Raw genomic sequence first — 16,999 nt, forward strand, 5'->3', positions numbered from 1 at the left:
CTTCCACTCATCTGGATGCTAGCAAATAGAAATTCCACAAAGCATGCTCCCACATGTAAGAATTTTTTTCTTTTTAATAAAAACACTAGCATTATTAAAATTAGACAAGAAATAAAAAGAACAAAACTCGAAGCAAACAAGAATCCCGAACCCAATGATTAATTCTACCAACAATTATGTATCTTATATTAGAAAAAAAGGTAAGAAATCTAAAAAATAAATTTTCGAGGAAGCCAAATAAATAACATTTCCTTTGGATCTAAGATCACTCTATTCTGATAAAACACCTACTTAATACTAATAACCCTATATCGAAAGGGAATAGATTCCAAAAAGAGGAACCAGCATAGTCATGTTCTCATTAATAAGGTGACTTTAGTATACCAAATTACCATGACCCATCTTTCCTTTATAAGCTTATAAATGTCATTCCAACTCGCATGATAGTCTCTTCTGTTATCCTCCAGCCCATACCACAAAAAATCCCTCGCTAACTTCTTTGAGTTTCAAACCACTTTCATATATATATATATATATATATATATATATATATATTCTAAACAAACACAAATGGAACAAGATTTCAAGGTAATCAACCTGTAAACCTTAATTTTCAATCATTATGTTAACACAAGATATTTAGCCTTGTTTCTTCTCTTTGTAATCATTATTTGCTCCTTCTGGAACTCTAAGAAAAAAGTAGCTTGTTGTTTATGGGTCTCGCAACTAATTTTGTTTAATCTAGTACAATTTTCCATCCAATGGCTCAATAATATCTACGAGAACAAAAGTTGTGTATTAATATAACCATTAGATCGATATTAAAAACTTTTGATCTTTCTTTCTTTTTTTCTTTCACTTCATCCTTCTTAACAAATACATTATGAATTTATGAGTGAATGGGCAATAATCTAATGTGAAGCATCATGTTGGCTTCAACATTCTTCTTCGTTATAAAATTGATAGAGTGAGTTTGGATCTATTTGACATTACTATTGTTGTTGTTTTCCAAGAGTAAAAAGAGTGCTTGATTGAATTGTAGTTAAAGTTACTCTCTAAAAATAAAATGACAAACAAGGGTGTTAACATTTAAATAAATAATTTTTTCCATTTTAGTTTATAACAATAACTACTATTTCAAAACTTGATTTATTTAAAAAAATTGCTCCACCCTTTAATTCATAACTCAAGCATTAATCATTAAAAAACTTATAATACATAGTTGAACACGAAATCTTGTTTATTCTTCACAAATTAAAATTTTATAAAATGTAATTATATATTTATTAAATGTGAATATCTTTGTGTAGTTCGTAATGAGTGACTTCATATAGCCTTATATATGCTCCGCAATGATGATTCTTGTGTTGCTTTTTCTTTTCTTTAAAAAAAACAAAATATTTATCTCCTTTATTTTGGAGTAGGAATTATAAAACTTAATTATAGTCTAATAAAAAATTTTAAAAATTGCAATTGAAACTAAGACCACAATATTTGAAACATAATATTTTGACAAATTTGACCGTGGTTTGCAATTAAACTTGCATTTTAGGTTTTTGGAAGTTAACAATCCAACAAAATTCAAACTTGGAAACTTTAATTTGATCAAAACCCATTTTCTATGCTCGAGCAAATTCTACGTGTAAATATTTTGATTAATACCAACGTATATATGTTTTTCCCCTTATCATCATTCAGATTTAGCTAATTCTTCTAACATATAGCAAATCTAAACTTGCTTTGCCAAAATGCATATTGATGAAAGAGGGAATGATAATGTTCTTTTAAAAAGTAAATTAGGCAAGGTGATGGGAGGATGGAACAGGATGTGTGCTCTAGATTCTAATCCTCGTAACTCAAAGCATATATAGATATATATAATAAAAAATAGACTTATTTTTTCATGTAAGTTTTCAAGTAGATTTGTCTTTAGTCACACAATTGTTTAATAGCGACTCAGGCAATGCAACAAAACTTAGATAAATTTAGTTGTAGAAAATAACTTTAATTTTAATTTTTTAAATAATTACAAAACATTATAATTTTTAAATTTTCTTATATAAATATAATAAGATTAAAAAATAACGAAAAAACTATTTTCAACTTTTCTATATAAATATTAAACAACTATTTTTCACATGTCCTCAACTTTTCTAAACCTTGGGTTCCAACCCAAATTAATTAGTGTTAATCAAACAAATCTTTCATAACAAATTGTCACTTGAAGCTAGCAAACTTCACACACAAACACTATGTTACAGAACATATGAATTTAGACAAAAATGAATATAATTTTATGTCATATCTTGTTCAAATCCATACAAATTCAAATTCAAGATCTCCCCCAAATGTAAGCTAATTATCAAACAAGGAAACAAACAAATCCCAAATCGGACTTTCATTACTTGTTAATTTGAACCTTAAAATGACACCATTGATCCCACACAGTTCGTTCCATTGTGTTTGAAATAAGAAAATTGGGGTAACCTTCTACCAAATATAAGCATTAAATTATAGGTTAATCCCTATCTTCTTAAATATAACATGTATTGGTCATTCTTAACTTTACTTGATGCAATTAGGACTATGCATTTGCTAACTTCTTGCAACAAATTTGACATGTAATAATGTTCATGAAACTCAATAGTACAGATATAATTGCAATTAGGCAAAACTTCTAATGTCAGACTTAATTTCATTGTTAGTTTCCCTTTGAGAAACACATGCACAGATGCATGAGTCAACCTTAATTTTATTAACAGCTGATTTTTTAACCCCCATGGGAAACTTCCCAAAAATTTATATGGATGACCATCAGGGTTCATCACCTTTGTTTTAATCACTACCATACAAGAATATGTTCTGAGCATTGCACATTTGTACACAACCTTGGAATTCATCTTGCTTGATGATGGACTTCCAGAAGCATGTGCACTCGCAGAGAGTGAGAATTGAAGTCAAATTGAACCGTAGGCATCAACAACAGCTGAATTGCAGCTAGATATCTGTATCATCCATGGTTTCCTCTACAATGTCAATGCAAGTGCCTACAGACATTGCCAACATCATGGCTGCTGCAAGCTTTGCTCGTGCCTTCTCATGCCGACGCAGTATTAGGAATGTATTAAGTACAGCCCATCTGACTTGAGAATTTGCCTTCTTCTGTGTGAAGCCCAAACTTTTGAGTAAGCTATCCAACTGTCCCATCAACAAAAATGTAAAACAGAAGATTTACTAGTTGGATGGTATAGGAGGGGTTGTCAGGAAGGAAAATATGTTCATATTTCTGCAATATTTCCTGTTCAATTCCTGAAATATGCATTCTTTTCAGGTCATACAAAAGGAAAGACAAACCAAGCATGGGAACTATGAAAACCTTGTCAATATCAGCAAGGCCTCCCTCAGAGTATCCGTAAAGAAGATACTCGGTAGCCACACCTGCCAGTGCTATGCAAGAGAACCTGTTCAACATCTAAAAAAAAGTAATTCCCCATGAATTTTTTACTTCCTCAATAGGAACAACTCAATAATGTCAAAAACAACTCAGAACCCTCCATCATCTTTAAATGTAAAAAACAGAAATCTCACCACAGCTGACACTTTCCCAGCATTAACCTGCATGACATGAGGACAGCCAATGGCCACAAATCAGAAGCATATTACTATAATTTTGTAATATGAAGACATCTCAATTAAGCCTCTAACTTCCTTTTGTTATGCACCAATAGTAAAATACATGGGTGCATCAAATTGGAAATGAAGAAAGTTTAAAGGGGCAAAGATAGAAAGCATTAATCCAGGCTAGATGTATCATAAAATAGGTGACAAAAACAAGGGAAAAAGAAGTCTAGAGCCTCATAAAGGAAAAAGAAAGGATTAGAGATTTCTTTTGAAAGACACAATAAAAATAAAGGTTAGTTTCATTTTGTCCCCAAGGTAACTGGTAACGGATGTCCCATGTCCCCCACCCCTAAAGTTACAATCAAGGCAATGTCCATACCAATTTTAAATTAGTTGAAAAATTGCTCCCACCATTTAAATTGGGGATAACTTTAAACATTTCAAAGGTATTTAATTTCACGTTAGCCCCAAACTTTGAGTTCACTTTCACTTTGCCCCTAAAAATGCAAATCCAAACTTGTCATTCTATGCCAGTTTGATTTCCAGATATCTAAGCTCTCATAGTCTGCATAAGCCTCCTCCTCTGTGAAAGAGCAAGCAACTATTTGATGAAGTTTTTTCTTGACCTGATTTTTCCATGTGCAGCCAATTGCATTGATAAGAGAACTTTTTTAAAAAAACAATTATGAGAATGACCAGATATATGGAAATTTAACTAGCCCCTAAATGGGAAATTTTGGAAAATGATCCTGAACTTTTGGGGGCAAAGTGAAATTAAACATCTTTGAGCTGTTAAAGTTAATCCCGATTGGCAAGAAGCAATTTGACAACTTATTAGGGTGGACATTGCTTCAATTGTAACTTTAGGGAGAATGTTGAAAATGATTTGAAAGATTGGTGGGAAAGTGAAATTAAGCCAAAAAATATGGAAATTTAAAAGGTTTGTTAGTTCTTGCAAGGTAATTGTTAGGGTTATCCCACATCGGTTGTGGAAGAGGCTGGTGGTTAGTTATAAGTGTGAGGGAAAGTCTCACCCCATGAGTTAGCTTTTGGGATTGAGAGGACCCTGGACCGCCCAACACTGGTATCAGAGCCATGGTTCAACATCCTCCTTGGGATACTGGGTACGTGGTGCCGCCAATTTGGAGCCCAATGTGTGAGGGGGAGATTGTTGGGGTTATCCCACATCGGTTGTGGAAGGGGCTGGTGGTCAGTTATTAAGTGTGAAGGAAAGCCTCACCCCATGAGTTAACTTTTAGGGTTGAGAAGACCCTGGACCGCGCAACACAAGCCTTTAGATCAAGTTGGTGTTTACTCATGTGTATTAAGCCCACCTATAGACTAACAAGTGGTATCAGAGCCGACGGTTCAAAAGTCCAATGCATAAAGCTAATTCTCCTAACGTGCTAATAGTTAAGGACTTAGTGTGTGACAATAAGGCACGGTGGTAAAGCCCACTTGAGCAACTATTGGAGAGTTGGGCTTACTCCCATGAGGGAGATGGTTTCTGTTCAAGGGGAAGTAGTTGAAACTCACAAATAAGAGGAAGATTGTTGAGAATTCCACTTATGAGTTTGTCTCACATTGGAAAAATTGAATGGATGATGGGTGCTTATATACATGGTTGGACCCAAGACCTGATAGGTTTAAACTTTTGGGTCAAGTTGGTGTTCACCTATGTATCAAACCCACCCATAGACTACTCCAATCCTAATAGCAGTCCCAAAAGAATTGAGCTGCCTTGAAATTATATAAGAACTAAGTAGTAGAATATTTAGGAAACGATAATATTCCAACTATGATTTTCAAGTGGCTGTGTGTGTTTGAGTTCAGTTTATGGGTGGCGTTCTGTGTCTCAAGAAGTTGTGTACACTTTTGGGTGATGGAGTGAGTGATGCAGGGGCAGCATCAAGAATCTGCAGCCAAGGGAGAGATAAGAAATTGAACCGGGGAAGAGAGGAGAAAGGAGATACGAGGGGGAATCTCATGTTCACTTCAATTTCAAATTCAACAACTGCCTATGACATGGCTTTCACACACTATCTATAAGAAAGCCTCTTCACATGAAATTACACACATACCCCTAAAACAACATGAAATTACAAACACAACCCTAAAATACACAAATAGCACAAACAAGCCCCCAAACACACATAATACATTACTAACTAAACACAACAATCCCTTGACCCAATTCTTCTTAATTATTCTCCAACAACGATCTTACAAAGATCTTGCTTCTTGTCCTACATTTGTGTGTAAGTCCATTTGCCCAAAAAACAGAAAAAAACAAGGACTTTCAAGTGTATGGGCAGTGGTGCAGTCTAGTTGTCTAGTCTAAACATTGCCACTGAAAGAACGGAAAGATGTGTAAAATGGAAATAGTGTTGGCTGCTTCTACTTTTAGGCGCAAGGAATTAGTTTTAACATGTGATGAGACACAGCTGCAGCACAAAGGACAGAGCACCTAGAAATGAATAACAAACGAAAATACTATACATTTGAAGTAAAATATATACTTCTTCAAGAAACTCAAAATCCACAAAAGCAGTTCCTGCTTGAACGTTGAGAGATCCTTCCTTCTTCAAAGCTTCTAAACTAGATAATGTGTAACTCTTTGGCAGAACACCGAGCAAGTAGGCAATTAAAAAATGACCAGCTTCATGCTGCATAAAAGTTATGCATACTAATTAGTTGAGGAGACAAGAAAACACTCATCCAGTTGGGATAACGTACTCAAATGTATGAGTAGATGAACAGTAGGAAAACTACAATATGACAAGTGATAATGACAGGGCTACATCCAAGTTCCAACACCTCCTAGAACGCATCTTTGTACTTGAACAGAAAAGACACACACACACACACACTCACACAATAATATATATATATATATCAGATATCATGTTTATGGTGTAACAAAATAAGAGGATAAATTGAAAAAGCAGGGATTACATGACTTGGTAGGTGCTAAAAATAAAGAACTAAACTCTAATAGCTAAGAGACATAAAATGAAGAAATCTTAAAACTCAATACAGGGGGAAGAGAGAGAGAGAGAGAGAGAGAGAATCATTATAATTGCAAGGAATTTGTACTTCAATGTTTCATAAACAAGTTTGCATTACATTGATAGAGACTTCACATTTAAATTGAAGTGATTAATATTTTTCTAACAGGTCAGGATTTATTGAGAGCATATGTGATCACAAATAAACAGGCATGAAGCACAAAGCAAATAAGCAAGAATTATAGCAACAAAGATCAAGACAGTTCAGAAACATGTATTCTTCATGAAGCATACACAAACATATGTGAGGTTGGATCCACAGACGGCGGGCTTGAACTGTAAGTCATTTCCTAATAAAGAAAGTGCTAATTAAATAACCTTAACCATCTGAAGAGGCAGCTTCAAAGTATAAGGTGGCAAAACTAGGCTCACTATCAAACTTCTCAATTCTCTTGGCATTTCATTTTCCCCTCGCTTGGAGAATTATTCTCCAATATCCGTCATATCAGAGATTCAGAATCAGGGAAAATGCGCAATTTTTACATGCCTATCATTTGGCTTTATTGCTTTCAGCATAAAAGAGGCCAATATATGTCTCTTTTGGCCCCATTAGAAATAAGATATTTCTGGCCGGTTGACAGAAGAATATTGGCTGACCAAGTAGAGGCAATGAAATGGAAAAAGAAGATGGCATCCTTGTTAACTACCCTGGAAGTTCATTCGTGATAGAAGATGGATCCATTTGATGAAATCAAATTTCACCTAAAAGATCACCTGCTAAAAAACCAGAAAGTCATGTTTTTTGAAACATTGGAAATTGCATAGAAGTCAATTTCATAGCTCCATATTTGGTTTTATTTCACATTCCAGTGGAAGCATGTTGCAGGCATGCAAGGGAAATAAAGATAAAAAACTTTAACAAGAAGCATCCATTCCACAAAGCAGGGTTTTTTTTTTTTTTGGGAGAGGAGGCATGGGGGGGCTTCATGCATCAATGTGTTAAATATATATTTCTTTTGGAGAAAGAGAGAGAGAGCTCACTTGAATAACTCTGTTATGGTACTTTCGACTAAAAGTGTGGCCAATTGTATCCAAAACCAAGCTCCCAACTCCTCCATTAAAGGACACCTATGCAATAAGCAATTTGCTGAAGCTCCTTTAAAAGATAGCTATAGAATTAAATAGTCCAATGACCCCTGCAATTTAAGAAGATAGTGTAGTAGCTTTTGCCAAATGGAACCACCAAAGCAAGTTGGCCAATTATTCAAAAAAAAAAAGGCAAACGCTATTTGGCCCTTCAAAAACTTTTGCAAGAATCATTTGGTCTTAATAAAACTTGGAAGAGTTCAGGGAACATGATAACATGTCCACCTCCCATGTACATTAAATGCCTTTAAGTCACCAATTGGTAAGATGCTGATCAAATGTGTCAATTTATGACTGGAGCATTTGCACCCTACTGAAGTTTGAAAATATTCTAATCTTACTTTTCTAGCCTAACTAGTGAATATGTTTCTGTAGGTCATTTTTGTCAGCCAGGTGAGTCTGCATCTTATGTTATCTCCGCACTCACTAAAAACATGACAATTCTTGGATCTCAATTCAAATGGCCTTTTTTTGCTTAAAAAAAAAAGGAAATTTATTCTTACATTTTTCTTGTTTTAACATTTTTGTGATGACTCATTTAGTTATTTATATAAGATGAACTATTCCATTTCTGTGCAGTGCTCAAAACACCAAATAAGAAATGCATACACAAGAAAGAAGGAAATCATGCTTCAAAGAGAAAGTTTCAGCTAGGAAAGGAAGCATAATAACATAGAAACAGTATTTCATACAAAATGTAAATAGCATAAGGCATATTTTCTTCAATATAGAATGACTATCATGCATACAAGAGCACTCTGCCAGCCTGAGTAAGGATAATAAAGTTTGAATAGACACATCTAAAGATGATAAGTTCTCAGCTTAAGAGAACAAACCCAGAAGCATGTCAATCGAGCACAGTTCAAGTATTGCAGTAGGCATTAATTTCATTGCTGTAATTCATAATGACTATGCAACTGCATGCATACCTTGGATTCCATAAAATATAGAAAGTCAACGACAGTGTAGCAATAGCTAAAATAGGTTGCTTTTCCTCAAACATACAATATATGTATATCTACTAGCAGTGACCCCACGTTATACACGCAGTTGGTTTTTAAAATTTTCAGAGTTCAACAACCAATTTAAATTGTGAGTCAAATTATCAAATGATTCTAATACTTCGATAACATTAGGAGAATTAGTGTATATGTGTCTATAATTTGATGTCTTTTTGTCTATATATAAGAAATTTCATAAGTATAGCATGATAGACTTCTCATATGATTATATGAAATTACATACGTTAAAGCTTGATGTACATTATTGGCCCACAACCTAATAGCTTAAGCTTTTAGGTAAAGTGGTCATCTAACATGGTATTAGAGCTAGTTACTAGGAGGTCTTGGGTCCCAGTCTTGTCGCCCACGTGTATTGTGTGGTGTTTTAAAAAATTACTATATTCCCTGTAATGGGTGTTATCTATTGTGTGTTTATTTCTCCATGTGTTGTCGGGCTACACATGCAGGCAAATGTTAAAGCTCGATATACATTGTTGGCCCACAAGCTAATAGCTTAAGCTTTTACGTAAAGTGGTAATCTAACAACATAAATATAAGCAGCTCAAAATCAAACAAAAAAATTTTATAGCACATCTTACAAATACATCAAAATATTCCAAAATTCATGTAAAAAAAAAAATTCTTACAATCACAATTGTTTGGTCATCTACTTCTAATTTAATTGTAAGAGTACTATTAATATCCATAAAACTTTCTAAGTTAGCCAAAAATCTAATCAAATACTAACAATATACACTTTACCTCTAAAATAATGTCAACATTCATCTTCCCAATCAACATGTGTAATTAAGGAAAAAACATATTCACATGTTGGGCCGTCAAGTTCTACATGACGCTCTAAGAAAAAAAATATAACAGTTCATTGTACATATTGATAAGTGGTCAAAAAGAAAGTACCAATACAATCCTGATTTGAATAAGTAAAATTACATTAATTAATGAAATGAATATTTTCAATGTAGCGTGACAATTTACTCTTAAAGATGCTTATAGTTGCAATTTTTTGTTTGAATTCAAAAAATGAATACTGTGAAAAACTTAGTGTGTTTGTAAAAATTGTGACTAGAATAGTATAGATGGTGATGGCTGGGAAGTAGCCCATCTAATAGAAAATAGAGTACAATACTTGGCATTTTATTTTATACTTTTGAACCTTTGCCCAATTTGTTATTTTTCATAGTGTATTTAGAGAAAAATTTCTATATTTTTTCTCATTTTTATTATCTCTTGGTTCTTATTTTCTTTATTTTTGTTCATATTGGTCCTAGCATAGATAGTTTGAACTATTTATTGAGTTTTTTTTCAGTTTCATATTTGCATTTAGAATCATAAATAGCGCTCAATATGCTAGTTTGACTAGTGTTTGCATACAAATTAAGCTTTTTGCATTAATTAGACTTTGTTGTCTAATTTCATGCATGTAATGTTGCGTATAAAAATTGAATTAGTCTAATCAATGTTCTTTAACTAATTGATTTTTTTTTGGGTTCACTGATGCTATCAAATGCTATTAAATATTATCATTATTTTTTGATTTCCTAAGAATTTCCTGTTTTAAGAGTGATATCTAGTGCTAAGAGTGCTTATGAGTTTCTATATAGAAAAACACTCTCTATTAGTAATTGAATCAATAGTTTTGGTACCTGCTAATAATTAAATTAAATATTTTTGTAATTTAAATTTGCAATTAAAATTTTTAACTTCTATTAATAATTGAGTCAATAAATAATAATTGAATTAACAATTTCTATAATATTTGGTGATAAATGAATTAATTTGTTGTTATAAAATAATTAACATTTTGAAAATCCCACAAATAAAATGATTAGTATTTTGTAACCTCCCCATAAGTTTATGATTTAATTTTTGTAACCTTTCATAATAATTGAATAATATTTTTGTAACTGCCAAGTGCCAATAATAATTCAACCAATGGGGGTTTTCAAAATATTAATTATTTTATTTATTTTTTCATAAATTAATTCATTTATTAATAACAATTATAGAAATAATTAATTCAATTATAATTTATCAAATCAATTATTAATAGTAGTTTAAAATTTAAATTACAAATTTAAATTTTTAAAAACATTTAATTCAATTATTAGTGGTTACCGAAATTATTGATTCAATTATTAATAGAGAATGTTTTTCTGTATACAAACTTAGAAGCACTCTTAGCACTAGATATCACTCCCGAAACATTAAATTTCATAAAATCAAAAAGAAAAGATTTAGTATCATTTGATAGCATGAGTAAAAAAAAAAAAAAAAGTTAATAAGTTAAAGAACATCTACCAGAATAGTTCAATTTTTGTACACAACATTACATGCATGAAATCAGTCCACAAAAGCCTAATTAATGCAAAAGCTTAATTTGAATGAAATCATATTGAGAAGTATTTATGGTTCCAAATGCAAATATGAAACTGAAAAGAACTCAATAAACAGTTCCAAACATGTATGCTAGGATTAGTATGAATGAAAATAAAGAAAATGAGAACCAAGACATAATAAAAATGAAGAAAAAGAAACATAAAAAATAATTTCCTCCAAATATACTGCAAAAAAAACAAAAGAAATTGGGTAAAGGTTCAAAAGTATAAAATAAAATTCAAGCAATTGAAAATGAGATCATAACAAAATTTTAAACTCATTTAGTGTAGTTGTTAAATGCCAAGTACTGTACACCATTTCCAAGCCATTTCCGCTACCACCACCAGCACCATTGCCTTCGCCATTTGTACAGCTACAGTCACAATTTCTTACAAACAGGTTGAGTTTTTATTATAGTACCCAATTTCTGAATTCAAACAAAAAATTGCAACTGTAAGTATCTTTAAAAAAAAATTGTCACACTATATTTAAAATATTCATTACGTTAATTAATATAATTTTATTTATTCAATTTAGGACTATATTGGTACTTTTCTTTTTTGACCACTTATCACTTTGTACAATGAATCGTTACATTTTTTTCTTAGAGCACCATGCATAACTTAATGGCCCAACAAGTGGATATGTTGTATCCTAAAATGATTGGAAGATGAATTTCGACATTATGTTAGAGCCTTAGAGGTAAAGTGTATATTGTTAGTATTTGATTATGTTTTTGCCTAACTTGAAAAGTTTTATGGTTATTACTAATACTCTTATAATTGAATTAGTAGTAGACAATCAAACAATTGTGATTAAAAGACATTTTTCTATTACATGAATTTTTGAGTATTTTAATGTACTTGTTAGATGTTTGATGAAAATTTTTTCTTTGATTGAGTTGTTTATATTTATGTATTTCATATAATCATATGAGGAGTCTACCATGTTATACTTACAAAATTCCTTACATATAGACAAAAAACATGAAATTACAGACACATGTACACTAATTCTGCCAATGTTGTCAAAACAGAATAATAAAACATGGCACTCTCCAATCCTTACAATAGAATAAACAGGTTATGAAGAAGAACTATATTTCATCTTTAACAAGTAGACCCCATGATAAAGAAGACCCCATGAGCAACGTAAGGTATCATTTTTCAAATCATGGTTTTAAAACTCAGATCAGAGTCAGCGCCAAGATGGACGAGAACCAGCAAAGACCAGTTCAAGCTGCCTCCGAACGTCATAAATGTATCTAACTCAGGCAAACCCCCCAGAACTAGGGAACTCGCCATAACTCTGTCAATCCCAGCAGACTGGCCATGTTGACCCAATCTGTGTACGCCCAAAAGATCTAAAAATTATTCTAAAACTGCAGCAAGGTGGAAAAAGTGAATCTTGCACATTGGGAAATGAGGATTAACTCACTGGTGGAGCTGCCGTGTTTTTGTGTTAAGAATTGTACAAACTATACATATACATACTATTATACACATACATATAGCTAAACAATTAAAACTTTTTTTTTTTTTTTTACAATTTAAATATTTTTTAAATTAATAAAATACAACCCTCTTCATTACTACATTCAATCTTTTTACAAATAATAATCCTAAATAGTAAACTCCAAGAATATTTAAGAAGTAATAGAAATTAAAGTCGCAGAAAACAGTTCTAGTTGTAACTACTAATTATTTTTGGTATGCTTTATTAGTAGGTGATTGTGAACATTTTTTAGTATTGTGTGCGTGTGTGGACTAAAAACAGTGACTGGTGATCACTGATTTGAACCATTGATTCAGCTGGTTCAACCAACCAGTGACTTCACCGGTCACTAGTCACCAGTCTAGATTTTAAATCTACGGTTCAAATGAGTCGCTTATTATTCTCGGTGATTAACTCAAACGGGTAGGTTGAGAGGGGTGCGATTTCAAAGAATTAAGGGTTTTCTAGACAAAAAAAAAAGGGTTAGGGACTCATCTTGTTAGGGCTAAATTTTTCTTGAGCTCATGTCGCCTCAAATCCTGAGGTCTTGTGTCCAAGCTCAATGCATCCCCTTTTTCTCTCAACTCCTAACCCCCCCCCCCCACTTTTTTTAATTGAGTAAAAAAAAGAAAAAAATCCCTCTTTGCTTTTGGGCTGATTGATTTAGACACTTGGGGAGAGTTAAGAACACAAGGACTTTGTGGCGTTGCACAGTTTTTGTTGTTTAAAGAATACTTGACTTGAGACAAATGCTTTTGTTCATCAAGACTGCATTCCGGTCTGTCAATTTGATCAGGGACACGATTGTTTTCTTTGCTTTGATGTGGGTTTTCTCTACAGTTTAGGCAGAATCCTTGCACAGTTTTGGAACAAGTTAACAAGGGTATAGAAGAAGAGGATTGAGCTGTCAACAATTGAGAGAGAAATGGGAACACTCACGCACCTATATCCAACTACAGGGCTCAAGCAAGTTGCAGAGGGCAAGAGGATCATAAACAGCCCAATAATCAGAGTCACAGGCAAAGGGAAACTAATCAGCTTAGACTCTATAGTAATTAGGGGAAGGATATTGACCAATGCACAATGCAGGACATTAACTTCTAGGCCCGCCATACACAAAGCAGATGAATATTCAAATATTTATTATGAGGTGAATTGCTAATAAGTTCTTAAATTTATAAACTATATAATTTAGGAATTCCTTAGGTCACAAGGAGTTGCGCTTAGGAAAATTTTCTATTAGTGCCCTTTCCTAATTACACAAGCACCTATCCACAAGGAATACACTATGGGAATGCCATTGGTTCTCATCTGTTTGGAACTCCAAGTTAGGGTGCACTTTTAAGATGCCATTCCCTTTGTTGTGTTGTTTCTCTATGTTATGGCACATCTCTCTCTTATCCATGGACATGGCACTATTTTGGTGAGTCATGTTCAATTCTTGTCACATTTTCAAGATTTGTCCTCTTGTTCTCTGTGCTTTCTGTTTTGCTTGCTGTGCATTGTATCATGTACAAAGGGGAAAAAATGCATATTATAACTACAACAATGTCAAGGAAGCAAACATATATCTTAACAATTGCCTAAAGTAACAAAACATAATCATGAAACAAAATAATCAATTAGACAGAATATATGACAAATAACTTACTGAGTCTAGTGTCCATAGAAATAACAATCCTAATGACAAATATAGGATTTGTTGGGCATTAAATCCAAACACATTCCATGCTGAAATTCCTCCTACAATGGCAGCAAGCTGCAGATTTCTTTCTATAGAACCCAATGTTGCATCAACTGGTGCCAAAAGAGACGATGTTTCTATTCCATTCAGCTTCAGTTCGTCCAAGGTAAAGAGTCTTTGAGGTACCTGATTGTGGCTATCCAACAATAGTTAATACTTACAGAGAAAATGCCAGTTTTTCTACACTCAAAGAGTATAATATCCACCAAATAAACATTAGTAACACAAACATACGTAAAATAAATGGAAAATAAAACATAACTCGACGCCATCTCTTATCAGCAACAGAGGTGAAAATGTTCAAATGAAAGAACATGATGAAGTGGACCAACTAAACAGCATCACATGATATTAGAACAGATTTTCTCAATTCGTCCTTGACAATCTATATGTATAATGGTGCTTCGACACATGCTATGCTTGTCTAATATGTTTATTTTTATTTTTTTATATAATTAATTAATTTTTAGGATTTTACTTTTGTTCATTTCTATAGTTTGATTAAGTTATTTTTATGTGTCAGTGTCTAACATTACTATCTCACTACAAATTGTCGTCAAGTGATAATGATTTTTTCTTCTCGAAATTTAGAATCTGTATTGAATACTTTCAAATGTTTCGTGTGTGTGTGTGTGTGTGTGTATACACATGAAAAAAAATATGATTTTAGTCATGAATTAGTTGTGACTTGCGAGTTAGTTGTGAAATTTATGTATTAGTTATAAATATTTTGGGTTAGTTATAAGGTAACTTTTTTTTTTTTTTTTTTTACATTGCATTAATTTTTATATTCAAACAATATTTGTATGAAGATATTTTAGGGGATGAAAAGTAGACACCAAAGTGAGGGTGTCCCCTTTTAATATGTGCAGTTCATTGGACACACGAGATTATTTTGTTCATAAAATTAATTAATTCTTAATATTTTTATTTTATGTATTTTTCTAATGTAGCTAAATTACCTTTTTACGTTTCTAATATTTTTACTCTCTATTTATTTTACTATAAATTATTGCAAGTTGCTGGCAAAACATGTTCAAACAATGGTAATTTTTTTACTAAAATTTAGAAGTTTTGCACAGGGGATATTTTACCATGATAGGAAATGGACATCAAGGAATGAGTTATAACTTATAAGTAGCCTGGGCCGGCTCAACATTTAGGCAACTAAGGTGCTTGCCATTTTTGGGGCTCTCAAATTTTTTTTTAATATAATAATATTAATATTATTTATGGAATTCTGTTTGGTTAAAAATTAAATAAAATATTAAGGACTCCTAATTAAATCATTGTGTTTTGTGAAATTAATTTTAAATAAAAAAATAAAATAAAATATTAAAGATTCCTAATTAAATCATTCGCCTAGGGGCCCATATTATGAAGAGCCGCTCCCGTAAGTAGCCATGGGCTTGTCATGGAATACAGATGAGTTAGTTGAAAGTAACTATTGTTTCGATGTGAAATATCTAACATTTTTTATATTACATATTTATTCAATTAATATTTTATATATATAAAATAAAAATAGACACCAAAGTAGGAGAATTCCCTTTGTATAGATATAGATATATATAAAACACCAAGTGGACTCAATCAAAAATACATATCCCCCAACACTTGGGGGCATGGATGTCAGAAATAGGATTTCGATTTATATAAATTTGGACAAAACAGAGCATACAAGTATGTTGAGTTTCTTCAAAATCCATACAAATCCAAATCTAAGCCTTAAAATCCATGCTCCCAAACACTACCGCCCAGAATTTCACAATACTCAGACAAAAAAAATCTCTACTTCTAAGCTCCATTTGGGCAAAACACATCTTTCTGAAAAACAGGTTTTCTGTTTCTCTGTATTTGGTGCTTCATTTAAAAAACACATGAGAGAAAGAAAGAATTCTATGTCCCAAATATTTTTTCCAGGAAAATAGTTTTCCTAGTGCTGGTTGAAAAAATATATATATTTTGTTCAATCCAACCAGAGCCCACAGATATGCCAGATATCCCAAGTTCTTCACTCTTGGCCAAAATGAGCCTTCTCCGGTTCTGGGTAAAGGACCCATTCTTCTTTCCAAACTCCCATCACCCAATACAAACAAAATCACTATCATATAGTATGGATGCGCGAGAGAGAGAGATGAGCGAAGAACCTGCCTAGCAGCGCCGAAGCATCGGAGCCCGCCGGGCTTGCCCTGCAAATCCTTGACAAGAGAGAGTGCGGCCCTCTCATCTCCCTTGGCCAGCTCCTTATCCACTTGCTCCAGAGCTTGCCGTCTCGAGACCCCATTGGCGCTGTTGTATGAACTTACGATTCCGCCGCCGGCGCCGGGAAGTCTCTGCCATGGACGGGGTGGAAACCCCACATGACGGATCACACCCCCCATTCAATGAAACCCCAGCTCCGCATTTCTCTGGAGCTCTTCAGGAATAGCGACATTGCCCCGCCGCAACACATAAAATAAGGAAGAGGATAAAAATCAAAATGAATGAACGTGAGAATTCTTATGAAACCATTATCTTATCCGAACGTATATAAATATTGTAAGTATTTCTCAACATTTATTGCCGCTGCGAAAAAAAATTATTTA

The 16,999-nt window shown here is 32.9% G+C and overlaps 1 protein-coding gene across 8 annotated transcripts; it reads right to left on the bottom strand.

Annotated features, from left to right (window-relative positions):
* Positions 1-2,736: 2,736 nt before the first annotated feature.
* LOC131153338 (uncharacterized) lies at positions 2,737-16,922 on the bottom strand. Of its 8 annotated transcripts, none has more exons than XM_058105573.1 (7): positions 16,566-16,922; positions 14,319-14,547; positions 7,671-7,757; positions 6,141-6,287; positions 3,589-3,615; positions 3,377-3,472; positions 2,737-3,198 (listed from the first exon to the last, which is right to left on the bottom strand). In XM_058105573.1, exons 1-7 carry the CDS (start codon positions 16,793-16,795, stop codon positions 2,998-3,000), a joined length of 1,017 nt encoding a protein of 338 aa, XP_057961556.1. In that variant the 5' UTR covers positions 16,796-16,922; the 3' UTR covers positions 2,737-2,997. The 8 variants fall into 8 exon arrangements, with proteins under 8 accessions (XP_057961556.1, XP_057961560.1, XP_057961557.1 ...); XM_058105577.1 differs by having other exon boundaries at positions 16,562-16,883; XM_058105574.1 differs by having other exon boundaries at positions 14,319-14,537; positions 16,562-16,840.
* Positions 16,923-16,999: the final 77 nt, after the last annotated feature.

This window comes from Malania oleifera, chromosome 4 (genome assembly GCF_029873635.1).
Source record: "Malania oleifera isolate guangnan ecotype guangnan chromosome 4, ASM2987363v1, whole genome shotgun sequence".
Lineage (NCBI taxonomy): Eukaryota > Viridiplantae > Streptophyta > Magnoliopsida > Santalales > Ximeniaceae > Malania > Malania oleifera.

What these genes read in the sequence shown, in the direction of transcription:
- LOC131153338 (XM_058105573.1), bottom strand. Translation starts at nt 16,795, where the DNA reads ATGGGGGGTGTGATCCGTCATGTGGGGTTTCCACCCCGTCCATGGCAG. An exon ending in ACCATAACAGAGTTATTCAA is followed by an intron (nt 6,288 to 7,670) that starts GTGAGCTCTCTC and finishes ACTTTTATGCAG; the next exon opens with CATGAAGCTGGTCATTTTTT. An exon ending in GCCTTGCTGATATTGACAAG is followed by an intron (nt 3,199 to 3,376) that starts GTTTTCATAGTT and finishes TTGATGGGACAG; the next exon opens with TTGGATAGCTTACTCAAAAG.